The 12,867-nt window shown below is 38.1% G+C and overlaps 1 protein-coding gene across 1 annotated transcript in view; it reads left to right on the top strand.

Annotated features, from left to right (window-relative positions):
- The window catches only part of ptprb (protein tyrosine phosphatase receptor type b), a 41,329-nt gene that overhangs the window by 12,254 nt on the left and 16,208 nt on the right, over positions 1 to 12,867 (top strand). The window contains exons 8-15 of the mRNA XM_072672738.1: positions 2,197 to 2,454; positions 3,917 to 4,180; positions 6,115 to 6,375; positions 6,668 to 6,931; positions 7,514 to 7,783; positions 7,975 to 8,241; positions 10,028 to 10,285; positions 10,596 to 10,871. Coding sequence (XP_072528839.1) covers positions 2,197 to 2,454; positions 3,917 to 4,180; positions 6,115 to 6,375; positions 6,668 to 6,931; positions 7,514 to 7,783; positions 7,975 to 8,241; positions 10,028 to 10,285; positions 10,596 to 10,871 — 2,118 coding nt within the window. The remainder of the gene's footprint in view (positions 1 to 2,196; positions 2,455 to 3,916; positions 4,181 to 6,114; positions 6,376 to 6,667; positions 6,932 to 7,513; positions 7,784 to 7,974; positions 8,242 to 10,027; positions 10,286 to 10,595; positions 10,872 to 12,867) is intronic.

Genomic DNA, 12,867 nt, shown 5'->3' with positions numbered 1-12,867 from the left:
AGCCGAAGGCAGCACATTCTCTTAAAATCTAGGTAAAATAACCCAAAAGAAGTATATATATACACTGTAAAACTGTTAAAATAAAATGTACAGACATGGTTCGAAAATCTTATTAACTAAGCCATCCGATTCTGAACATCTTACAAGAGCATCTTACAGAAGTGTTTAGTTGTCAACTTAGAAGCTAATCTCTAGCTAATGGCAATTGGTTGAAGATACCTCTAAGCTTAGATACTGCCAGATACAAACATCAGTTGTGGTTACTCATCATGGCATGTAATGGCAAAAATTATATCTTTGAACTGTTTCTAGGGCAGAATACGTGTACAGCAAAATCTTTAATAGAAAAGTTTTTATTTTTGGGGGGGTGGGGGACTGAAATCAACACAGGGTGTAAATTATACATACAATATTGTCCCTTAACAAGGTGCAACAACCCATGACTTCTAGCAGAATTCCTGTTTTGTATTGCAACTACACTTAGCTGTGTCCAGGTTTCACCATCTAGCTGATACTTTTAGGTTATGCTAAAGAATTCCAAGATAGCCCTCGATCTTCATTATTCCATCCCCATTGTTTCACTGGGAGACAACAGCTCTAGAGCATGGTGCTACCATCACCATATACAGCTGGTACAAATGTTCTTAGGGTTACATTTTTTCTTTGTGATAAAGGGTGCTTTTGCAGGAGTAACGTCCATTAGGAACCTTAAAAAGAGAGGTTGGTGTTAGTAGATATAGTAGAGTCTTACTGTAATTTCCTCCTCCTTCTCTCAGCCACTCCTAACGTTTTCAGTTTATGCACAAAGTGATGAAAAGAAAGTGTTCATGGCAGTTTCTAGGGGGAGAGAAGAGAAAGAATCAAAATGTGGAAGTGTGGTTATGAGAGTTGAATCAAGAGATGAGGGGCTGAGTACAGGTTGGGCAAGAGGTGGAAGAACATGTGGAAGTGACGTGTGCAAGAGGTTTAGGAAGAGAGAATGCTGCTTGATTAATATTTAGTGTAAGTTATTTAAAAACAACCCTATTAAAAAGATAGCAGACACTGGAGTGGCCAAATTAACAATTTAGTACATAAAAAAGTAATGCACTAGGGAAGCATGCGATTTGGTTAGATCTAACAAATCTAGTAGTAATTAGTCAAAACTGCATTGTGCAGGTTATGAATTATTGGCTTTACACCCATAGTGCAGTTCTTGTAAGACCCAGTGCACTATACAGCCAGATTCATAAGTGTTTGGACAGTGACACATTTTTTTTTATTTCCTATTGTTCACTTTTTCTGGTATGCTTTAATTCCAGAGGTTTCACAAAAATCTGTTTATAAATACAGCCATGTTATTATAGTCCCTCCATGTTCACAGGCTCAAAAGTAATTAGACAATTGGCTGATGCAGTTTCATGAGCAGGTATAATCTCATTTGTTATTTCTGGAGCTTATTCAAAGTGTTGATTTGGCCAAAATGCTGCAGAAATTATAGAATAGTGCTTCACAGGACAGATGGATAAAGATTCATATCATGAAAGCAACATGAAATGGCATTTCAAAGCAGATAAATGGAAGGTTCTTAAATTACAAAGTCACCTGGCCTCAACTTACTGGTCATTAAAAATGCTTTTGACTTACTGAAGACAAAACTAAAGGCAAAAAGTTAAGCAGCAACTTTCAAAGACACTTTCAAGAATTTCTAGAGCTTTCAAAACTTTCAAGAAGAGCATTCAAAAATAAAACCAGAGATGTAAAGTATAGCTCAGTGTTTTAATTGAGTTAATTGAAGACTCAATGTACATGTACTTGTCATGTCTTGTACATTCCTGTCCTTGTACTACCCTTATACTATTCAAACTTTTGACTGCTTTCTGTAATAACTACATAACACAATACTTGTACTTCTACTTTCAGTATGTAAGTAGTACATTTTTGAATAAACTACTTGCAATACATGATGGGTCTGGAGGGGATAAAATTTTACTGGTTTTGGCAAAGAAAATTTCTCCAAAGAACACTTTACACAAATCCATCTGAAACCACAGTAATCACAGTAACAAAGTAAAAATGCAAGCTATGTATTCATATTATAGTATAACTGGATAATTACAATTACAATTGTTAATAGATAGGCATAATGCCTTTCAAGCTTAAACAGCAGTCCTAATTATTTTTTAGATACAAAACCTCTCCCTCTTTGTGTTTTAGTGCCTGCAGCTGTTGCAGCGGTAATGGTCAGTAATAATGGACGCCCAGACTTTCTCTACATCTCATGGAAAGCTGCAGCAGGAGACATGGACAGTTACCAGATCAAGTTGAAAGACCGTGAACGGACCATTCACACGCTCACTATGACAAATGTCAGCTCTGAATTCAGCAGCCTTGTGCCTGGCCGACTCTACAACATATCGATCATAACCTGCAGTGGCATTTACAAAAATATCACTGAAGTTCAAGCAAGAACCCGTAAGTGACAACAATTTCACAAATCCTCCTGGAATGATGTAATAATAATTGTATTATCTATTTAATAAAACTTGTGTACACTGAAGCTGAATTTAAATGTTATAAACTATTAGCAACATGAGATGATATTTTATTAAGCAATAGAATTAGTGTATTGAGTGTATTGAGCAACACTGAGTGTTCCATTGCTTTTATATAGTTTTTACCAAATAAAGAAACAAAATAAATGAAAGAAGTGTCTCATACTAAATATGCTTTAATACTGACAGTTCCTTCTGCCATAAAGTAGTTCCACAACAAATGAGTTATGCACGGGTAATAATTCCAAAAGGTACCTGTTGAGCCCTGTATGCAGTACAAGATTACTGCAGATACTATAAAGCTCACGACACAGTAAAACAGATAGAGCCACAGAATTGTTGAATTATCAAGTTCAGTCAGAGCTGTTACAATCAAGGAGACTGGCAACTGATTGAAATATGTTTTTGAAACAGTAATTTGACCTTCAGTTTGAAGTATATTGGTATTTCCCCATTTATTGAGATGGGAGGCTGTATAATATAGTGTAATGATCTATTTGGAATAATATTACTTATTAATACAACTTAGTTTGATAGTTTTCCATGCTCTACAGCTTTTGTTATAAAACCATCTGTTTATCATTCTGAATACCAGTGATGTCTGGTCAGGGAACAGGGAAACACTTAGGAATAGACAATGCAAGACTTTAATAAAAACAAGGTAACGTAACAAGAAATAACTAAACAGAATACAGGGTGCAGCAATCTAAGGGACACAATTAGAAAGAAAAAGTGTAACGTGGCAACACAAACTGGGCAAAACAACACACCTGAGTGAGATGCAGGGGAAAACATACAAAACAAACCAAAACACTGAGTGAGGGTGTGGTGACAAACTAAAACAAGAAGTGGCAAAAACAATGAACGTAAACTCGAAGCAGGTCTTTGTAAAACAATGAACACGAAGCAGCGTTTCAGCAAAAACAACAAACAGAAAAAAATTAAGCATGGCTTTGGCAAAACAGGGGGGCTAGGCTAGAACAAAACAAAACAGAGCCAGAATACCAGGGTAGACAAGATAACAAGGATAACAGATACTAGATCAGACAGGCAATGACAAGACCAGAATACTTTCCCTTTGAGCAGACCGTAGAACGCAGTGGTACAGAGGTTGCAACAGAGCAACATGTGAGACAGCGAGGACTTAAGAAGCCCCAGTCTCAGGTGTCACAAATCAGCTTAACAAGCTTAACAAGGGAAGCCAGCCGCAGAATGCGTGCTGACAACCAGCTAAAATTCCTTTTTTATTTTGATGTTGTAAAATACTAGAATCTTATTAGAATCTTTTTTATGCATGTATTGGGGATGTTCCAATAGTTATTTTGTCACTCAATAAGATTCTATATGATTTGTAATGTTAATATATGCCTTTTCCCATCCAGAACCGTCTGCTGTGCAGAACCCCACTGCTATCCACTTGGCCCAAGAAGATGTTCTAAAAGTGTACTGGAACCATGCAGCAGGGGACTTTGACCATTACAGTGTGTCAATCCTACACAAAAACACCATCCTTAAGAACCAGACGGTGGACAGGAGCAGAAATGAGTGCGTGTTTAGTGATCTTGTTCCCGGTCGCCTCTACAAGGTGAATGTCGCTACCAAGAGTGGCCAATATGAGACCAGTATTTTCACTAATGGACGGACATGTAAGTGTCAGCATATTTCATATTGTAATCTTCCAGTGTTTTATTTTGTTTATTACAGTGTATACAACGCAAACTCTTTCTATCTATCAATCTATATATCAACCAACACCTTTAATCAATGAAATACCATATCAAGCACCTAACAACCACTTAGCAACCTTAGCAATTACCTGGGATACCATAGCAACCATACCACTTATCAACACCTTAATAACCACCAGAGATACCATAGCAACCATCTATCAATAACATAAGAGACCTTAGCAATAGACTAGCAACCACCTAGCAACACCTTGATACCTGATATAAGAATAACTGAACACAAAGAGTGAGATAATAACGAGCTATGGCTATGTGACAGCAGGCTATTATTATGTTATCATAATATGTATTAATGTTCTGAGTTATAGTGGTGTGAAAGTCCATAGAACAGTCAGAACAGGGCCAAGACAGAAAGAACACAGAAGGGGAGGGAAAACAAAGGGGTTAAGAGGATTGTGGCAAAATTTAACCAGTTAACACAGCGGGAGTCTGGACTGAGGTTAGGCAGGCAGCAGCACCCAACCACAAGCGAACCCACACCAGAATTTAGCAGATAAAGCTTTGAACTGTAAAGGGAAATAGTTTAGAAATGCTACAGCAATTATGATCCAAAACCTGTAATCAGAGCAATACAGTAAGACGTCAAAAAAACAGCAGTCCGTAATGGAGGATTAACTGAAAGTTTGTGCAAAGAGAAATGTTTTCAATCTAGATTTGAAGACTGAGAGTGTGTCTGAGTTCTGAACAGTAAACAGGAAGTTTATTCCAGAGTTTTTTTTTCTAATGCAAGAAACTGACACGATGCCAGTGTCTTGCAAACGAAGTGTACTGCATTCCATTATTTAGTCAAATGTTTTTATTTTTATCAAAAAACATTGCAGTTCCTTAGCAACTCCCATATCAACCACCATAGCAAAAACTAGCAACCACTTAACATAGCAATCACTTACCAACACCATAGCAACTGAGATACCACAGCAACACCATATCAACCACCTAGCAACCACATAGGATATCAAAGCAACCACTGAGTAACACCATAGCAACCACATAGCAACTCTACAGCAACCACCTACAACACCTTACCAACTACCTAGCAACACAATAGCATGATCTAGGATACCATAGCAACCACTTAGAAACCACCTAGCAAACCATAGAAACCATTTAGCAACACCATAACAACCACCAGGGATGCCATAACTTCGCTGTAGAGTTGTTCATGATCAATAAAATACACTGCACAAAGTGCCTCTGACTATTGATGATCATTGGTGAATGCCTGCTACACTGATTAAAACCTGCATTCACTAACTGTAAACCAGCAGTATGGGGCAACTATGGAGACAGAGGTTTGTACTGTGGCCAGTGAATGTACAGTATGGTTAAATCCTGTTTATTGAAACAAACTAGTGCCACCCTGTGGTCTTAATACAAACAACATGTGGTGTTTCTCATTAATAGTGAATGATATTACTGTAATTGGAATGCCAAATAATAATAATGGCAGAAAAAATACATACAATACATTTTACTTTACACTGCTGTTTTTCCCAATTATATGTTGCATTCTCTGTAGTTCTGCATCACATACAGTGTACATTGTAGGACATCCTCAGACCTCAGTACTCAGTTTACAGAATGGCATCATTCCTTGTTCTAAATTACTTTGAGTCTAAGGAAAAAGCTTTGTCATGTCTCAGTGAACTTCACTGAGACATGACAAAGTGTATCTTGTGTAAATAAACTTCAGGCCAAACGTCTTCAGACAAAATGTCATCAGACAGGTGTTGGATTGTCTAATATGTTTTTTCTATGTCATGCTAATCTATCTACTAATCATCTAATGTCCATCAGAAAACCTGTTCTACTGTTTGTGTTCTGTTATTCAGTCCCTGCTGCAGTGCGTGCACTAGCAGTGACCCAGAGTGACACCACAGATTTGCACGTGAGCTGGGAGGAGGCAGCGGGGGATGTAGATTACTATGATGTCCAGATCCTCTGCAATGACACAGTTCTTTCTTCAAAGATACTCAACAACACAGCACGACACCATCGCTTCTCCCTACTCAACCCAGGCTATCGCTACAAAATAGTGGTGTCCACCATCAGCGGGTCATTTGTACGGCCCCAGTTCATAGAGGGCCGAACTGGTAAGAGAGATGCTTTAACATGGGGAATAACTAATGTAATAAACAATAACTGTGCTGGACACTGGCCCTCCAGGACAGTAGACTATCTACTCTCCAAGTTAGTCTACTATTTTTAGTAGACTATTCTCTTTTAGTGGACAATAAAAGTTATTTATGTGCGGTATATTTCATTCAAGTTATTTTATGAAGAACAATTAGTAACAATGATGTAATACAAACACAAGTTAAACAAAGTCAATGTGATGCTGAGAATTGTATTTTTGTCATTTTTGTTTTATGTTGTCTCCTACAGTACCCAGCCAGGTGGATAATCTCCAGCTCATTCCTGGAATTCCTAGTGGCACTCTGAGTGCCACTTGGTCCCTTGGAGCTGGAGATGTGGACTTCTATGAAGTGTCTTTATTCCAGAGCGCTCGTATCAAGGTGTCTCACTATGTCCGTAAGCAGGACAACAGAATGGACTTCAAAGATCTTGTTCCTGGTGAGCTGTACACAGTAACTGTGAAGGCAGTGAGTGGAGCACTGACAAACAACAGCACAGCCAGTGGCCGAACAGGTGAGGTTTAGCTTCCAAGAGGTGTGATTCACCAAAACTGATTATGATAGCCTTCATTCTGTAAGCTATATATCATCACTGCCATCACATCATTGCAACAAAAAAAACCCAAAAAACTCAAATCGGCTTTTTTTTCCTGAAGTATTTGTTAGTCTGACAGTTGTTGATTATGTTGTCTCAACATTTCCAAATATATGAAAGAGTAGAGTTTGCTTTTTAAAATGTATTTATTTATTTATACTTACATCTGGAGTTGACTATTGTGCTAGCCTACCAATAAATCATTGTTCTTGATTGTTGAACTGCCACTAGTTATCATACCATATTGTTGAGTTGCAGTTTTTTCCCCACAGGCTTCTGAGTATTACATGTTCAGTTGTATGTTTATTGGACAGTTACTGATAAGACTATTTATTTAGTTTATTCTATTTATTTAGACTTTTTTAATGATTAGTATTGTGAAAGTGATAAGTAAGTTATGTTGTTTAGAGAGTAGTTAGGTGGTTAGTGCTATATATTACCTCTCAATGATTTCTCTGGAGCTAAATATTATCAAGAGTGTTTAACTTTTCTGTCCTGCAGTTCCATCCACAGTGAAAGGCCTTCAGGCAGACATAGAGCCAACTACCAATAGCCTGATAGCTACCTGGGAGACAGCAGAGGGTGTGTATGATCAATACAACCTGCAGCTGCATAATGAGGATGGAGCTTTGGTAAATGACGTCTTTGTTCCTGCTGGGGTCACACGCCACCAGTTTAAAGGTCTTACCCCTGGGATGTTCTACAACATTTACCTCAGAACCTTTAGCAACTCCACCTATGGCATGGAGGTCACAGCTAAGGGGCAGACACGTAAGAAAATGCTTTTTATTAAAGAAAAGGCAGCACCATCCTATTATATAAAAATGAAAGTTTTTCACAGTAAATGTTTTACATTTGTAAATGACTTGCCTATAGGTTGAATCAATTAAATGTCTCTGAAATGCACCTTCTTCTATATACAGTCATTTTTGAGAAGTGGAGCTCAAATTTGTTCTCTTCAGGTCCAGCTGTGGTGAAAGACCTCTGCCTACTCTCCAACGGCATGGGAGAGCTGGCATTCCACTGGAATGCATCTGAAGGTCGGGTGGACCACTACAACCTCTACCTGTACAACCAGGAAAACATGCTTCAGGACCACAGGAGTGTTGGGACAGCCGTGCAAAGCTGCAGCTTCTCTCACTTGCTGCCTGGGACTCCCTACAAGCTGGTGGTGGTTAGCAACAGCAGAGGAAGCAAGAGCAGCGACTCTATTCTATGGGCTCACACAGGTGAGAGACTTTCTCTCTATTACTTCCATTATATGTTCATTATCACAAGACAACCTTTAATCTTCAAAACATTATATTAACAGGACTATAACAAAAACAACTCACTAACTATTGAAACTAACTAACAAAACTGGTTTGGTTGATTCTGTATGAAATGTGTAGTTTTATTTACATCAATTTACATTATTTACCTTTACATCTTAAACAATTGCATAGCTTTTTAGTTAATAAGTTTAAAGGATTACATGTAGACATAAAAGTGTTAACCTATAGATCCACCTTGTCATGAGTCAGGCACAGTACAGTAGCATCTGTTGCTGCACAGTGTGTGTTTGCTATGGTCTAATTTTTCATTCAGTGGTCAGTTTCTGATCTGATCGGATCAGATATTTTTGTGTAACTCATATCAGCTTTGCCATTACAATACCACTACCATACTGTGTTAAGAATGATTCACCACCCAAATAGTATCTGGTAAACAGGCATCCTGAGGTCAGAAACAGATAAGTCGTCATTGAAGTAGAGGGAAACTTACAATTTATACACGGTAACAGATGGGCTTCAGTCTATAACTGTACACCTGCATAGTGGACCTGTAAGATAAGTGGAAAGCAGTTTCTTATGAAGTGCATAAAAGGGTGTAAGTATCTATAATTTGAAAACTTTCATTTAAGGTAGTAAAGAGTGTATATTTAATGCAGTTGAGAACAGCTGTTGATATCGTTGGCTGAATATTATTATTCTATTCGACAGCTACATCAACCTTCTTCACCCCCAATTTATTCTGTTCCTTTTTCCCCATATTGCCCCTGTAGTAGCATATTGACTATTTTCAATTTCATAGCTCAGCACATGCTATCTAAATGCAAATGAACAGCATGAGTCATTACCCTTGATGTGTTTACTTTATATTTAGCATTTACTTGTAAAGGACAACTTGTCTTAAGACTGTACATAATGCCATTGATAATTATTTAGAGCACATTTTGTATTCAAGTTTGAATTTATTTACAGGAAACAAGACATGATGTTCATGTGCCACTAGGTTACAATGATAGGCTACCAGTATTCCAGAGGCTTTGTAACAGTGGCTAAGAATTAATAGCATGTTTACTAGAAAAAGGGCCCATATTAATGAGACTTTTAGTGTAATAATATTGGCAAATGTGTCATTGCTTTTCATGTGTCATGTTCAAAATCCATCTTGGCAATACCACAATTAAAAAAGGCACAAAGTATTGCATGTCATTTTCACCGATAATGCTAAAACTGAGAGTTATCAGTATTGGCTGATATTTCTTTATATGTATGTGCATTTTATAACAAATTTTTCAGGAAATTACTACTTCATTATTATTATTATTATTATTATTATTATTATGTTCAAGTATACATTCTAATTAATTATATGCACACTGCTGACAAAACACTGGAACACACCTTGAGCTTGAAAGTGCAAGCTTGAAAGTGAGAGAAGAAGAGGAGCTGGAACCATTGATTGTATGATCTATGTCTCTAGAAGATGCAGTCATACAGCCACTGTTGCTCTCACTGGATGTTGGTGATTAAAAATATGAACTATGTTACTTGTTACTTCAGCAAATTTATATAGATGTGAACATTGTGTTTATATGATGAAAATAATTTTAATGTCACATTTAAACAAATAATCCTGATTAAATATTTGAATTGTTTGACAACCTAAATAGTGCTCTATAGTCGTAAGTCATCCTACTATAGACCATACATGTCTTTCTCGCTTTCTCTTTTTCTTTCTTTCACCCAGTCCCTGCCCCAGCCAGGGATTTGCAGGTTGATAATCGGGGTCACACAGACAGCTTGGAGTTGACTTGGAGGCGTGCTCCTGGTGGGCTGAGTGAATATTTGGTTTCTTTAGAAGGCTCAGATCAGCCACAGCAGAGACTGGGGCCAGAACACACTGAAGCAGTTTTCCATGGCCTTCTACCGGGCCACCTATACACTGCTGTGGTGCTCACCCGCAGTGGAAATCTTACCAACAGTGCCACGGAAGCAGGCCGCACAGGTCTGTGAAACCAAGCCCAGATTACTAACAAATTAGGAAGAGAAATGTAGTAAGATTGGAATAACTGTTTACAGGTTAATATAAATATAAATTGATAAAAGAATTCTTCACAATGACACTAGTACTGTTCAACCTTGTACATTTCAAATGAGTAGGCACTGTAAAAATGAATTAAAATATGACTGTATATGACTTCGTAATATGTTCGCAATCTATGTTCTTGATTGCCCTGAATTAGTAGACCCACCCTTAAATCTGTTCACACTGGCAGTTCATCTTGTTTGACATAAATGTTTCTTTTTCTGTCCAGTTCCAGAGCCCCCATCATTATTGTCTATGAAAGATGTGGGCTCTGGTGGCACTGTAGAGATCATGTGGCATGCTCCAGCCAAAAGTGATTATGACAACTTTGACATAAAGTGGATGCCACGGGACACACTGCAAGTGTCGAACCTGAACCCCACACGTCTTGTCCTTGGAGACCTTTATCCCGGTCGGCTCTACAACGTCAGCCTGCGCACTGTCAGCGGAGGGCCACCAGGACCTGTGACTTACAGCTCTTTTATATACCACCCTATCAGGACTTGTGAGTACATGTTCAGACATGTTGTAGTCAATCAGCCAAGGCAGAGGTGGTAGCTAGCTAGCTAACTACAAAAATAATGATGTGGTGTTGTATTCAAGAGATTAGCACACACAACATTGCATTAACTAGTAAAAAACAGATTTTTGTCAGCAAACTAAAAAAAAACCTAAATTTGTCCTAGAGCATATAACTATGTGGTTTCCATTTAAACCACCAATCCTGTCAAACTCCAAGATCGTTTAGAACACCCCTGTAGGACTTGAACCAGCATAATGTAGTTAACAAATAACACATCGTGTAGTTTTATACTCAACCAGTACACTTCATTTAATCATTTTATACATCCATAAAAACAGGACTGCATCCCTCTCTGAATCAATCTCAATTTGATATCTTATGCTGTGAAGAACTACTGAGCTTTATTAATATTATATATTTGCCTGCCTTAATGCCACCACTAGATGGCATGTTGGGCTAGGTTAAACCAGATTAGACAGGCAAATACAGTCAGCACTGATTTCAGGTCAGTCCTCTGAAAGTTTTGAAAACTTTTACACTATTCAATCTTAAGTAGGATTGCCGTTGTTATAGAGCCAAATTAATCAGTGTCTGACCTTAAGACGCCACTTGACAACCTGAAGTTATTTGAAATGTAGTATATAAATGTACTATATAGAGGCAGACTGTCTGAGACTGACTGTGACCCAGAGAGGGCAGGCCTTTTTTTAATTCTAAATAAAATCTATGCCGAGTACACGGCTGCTCTGGAGGATTAAACTTGGAACAGGATGAGTTTTAGCCTGAGAAACGGAATTGGTAATCAGTGTCCAGCAATTGTGGCCTAGTTTTTTCCCTGGGAAAAGATGCCTGCATATTTCTCTTCTCAGAAAAGCGAGGCTATTTGAAGAGCCTCAAATGGTGCTGGCACCCGGCTGGTGCAGCTGGTGCTGGATTGCACCTTGGCTTAGACGGACAGACATGTGCTGGCCCCAAAACCCATTCACAAACATACTGCCGGCAGTAGGGCTCATGTTTTATTCAGTGCAGTAGTTCCTTTCCATTTGCTGGCTTGTGTTCTAGCCCTGGAGAAGAAATGACAAGACTATTGAGTACATTATTAGACTGTGGCCTCATTTTTCAGTTTGTTCTTTATATTGTATCTACTCTTTGTCTTCCTGGCAGAGAAGGATGAATGCGACCAAGGACAGGCAGCAGGACTAACTAACCAAAAACTATTTAGGACCATATTCACTGATCTTTACATAATACTTTCCTTTACTTTTAGGTCTTCTACAGCACAGTACTTAAAATCACACGAAAACAATCTACTGGAAACACACCTTTATCACCTTGTACAGTGGTAACACTTTAGAGCAATGTTTACTGGTTTTTAGTATCAAGAACACCTCTGTCTGATAGGTGCATATCAGCGGAAATGTCTGAATCAGATATCAAAGAGAAAAATTAATGAACATGTAAAACATATAGTTTAAGGTGTCCAATATTATCTACAATGGGCCAGTGTGGCTGCAGGTTATTTAACTCTAACCAAACAAGAGCAGATGTGATCATCTTTTAAAGACTGACACCACCTAAATAAATGAGGTGAATCGGATGTAATATTGCTTGGTTGAAATAAAAACCCGCAGCTATACCGACCCCTTGCTGTTGAACTTGGACAGTCTTAATTTAAGGCTAATTGGGCCTGATCAATAGACTAGGTAAAATAGGTAAAATGTCCTAATATTCAGGTTATATGGCTGTATCAGTATCCACAATAACAATCTTGATAAAACACTGATACTGATATGGATTGTGACTGACAGTAAACAATCATTCACCTTCACCTATAACAGCAATACTGAACTAGTAAGCTTAAACAGAAAGTTTAAGTGTTGAAGTGGAGGTTCAGGATGACAATTCCTTTAGAATGAGAACAAGATGGCACTGCACTCTCAATTATTAATTACTCCCATCCTTAAGCTCCCTTTTGCTA

This window comes from Salminus brasiliensis, chromosome 2, assembly GCF_030463535.1.
Source record: "Salminus brasiliensis chromosome 2, fSalBra1.hap2, whole genome shotgun sequence".
NCBI classification, from domain to species: domain Eukaryota; kingdom Metazoa; phylum Chordata; class Actinopteri; order Characiformes; family Bryconidae; genus Salminus; species Salminus brasiliensis.
Note: the sequence above shows the minus strand (reverse complement) of the source record. Positions and strands in the feature narration are given on the sequence as shown.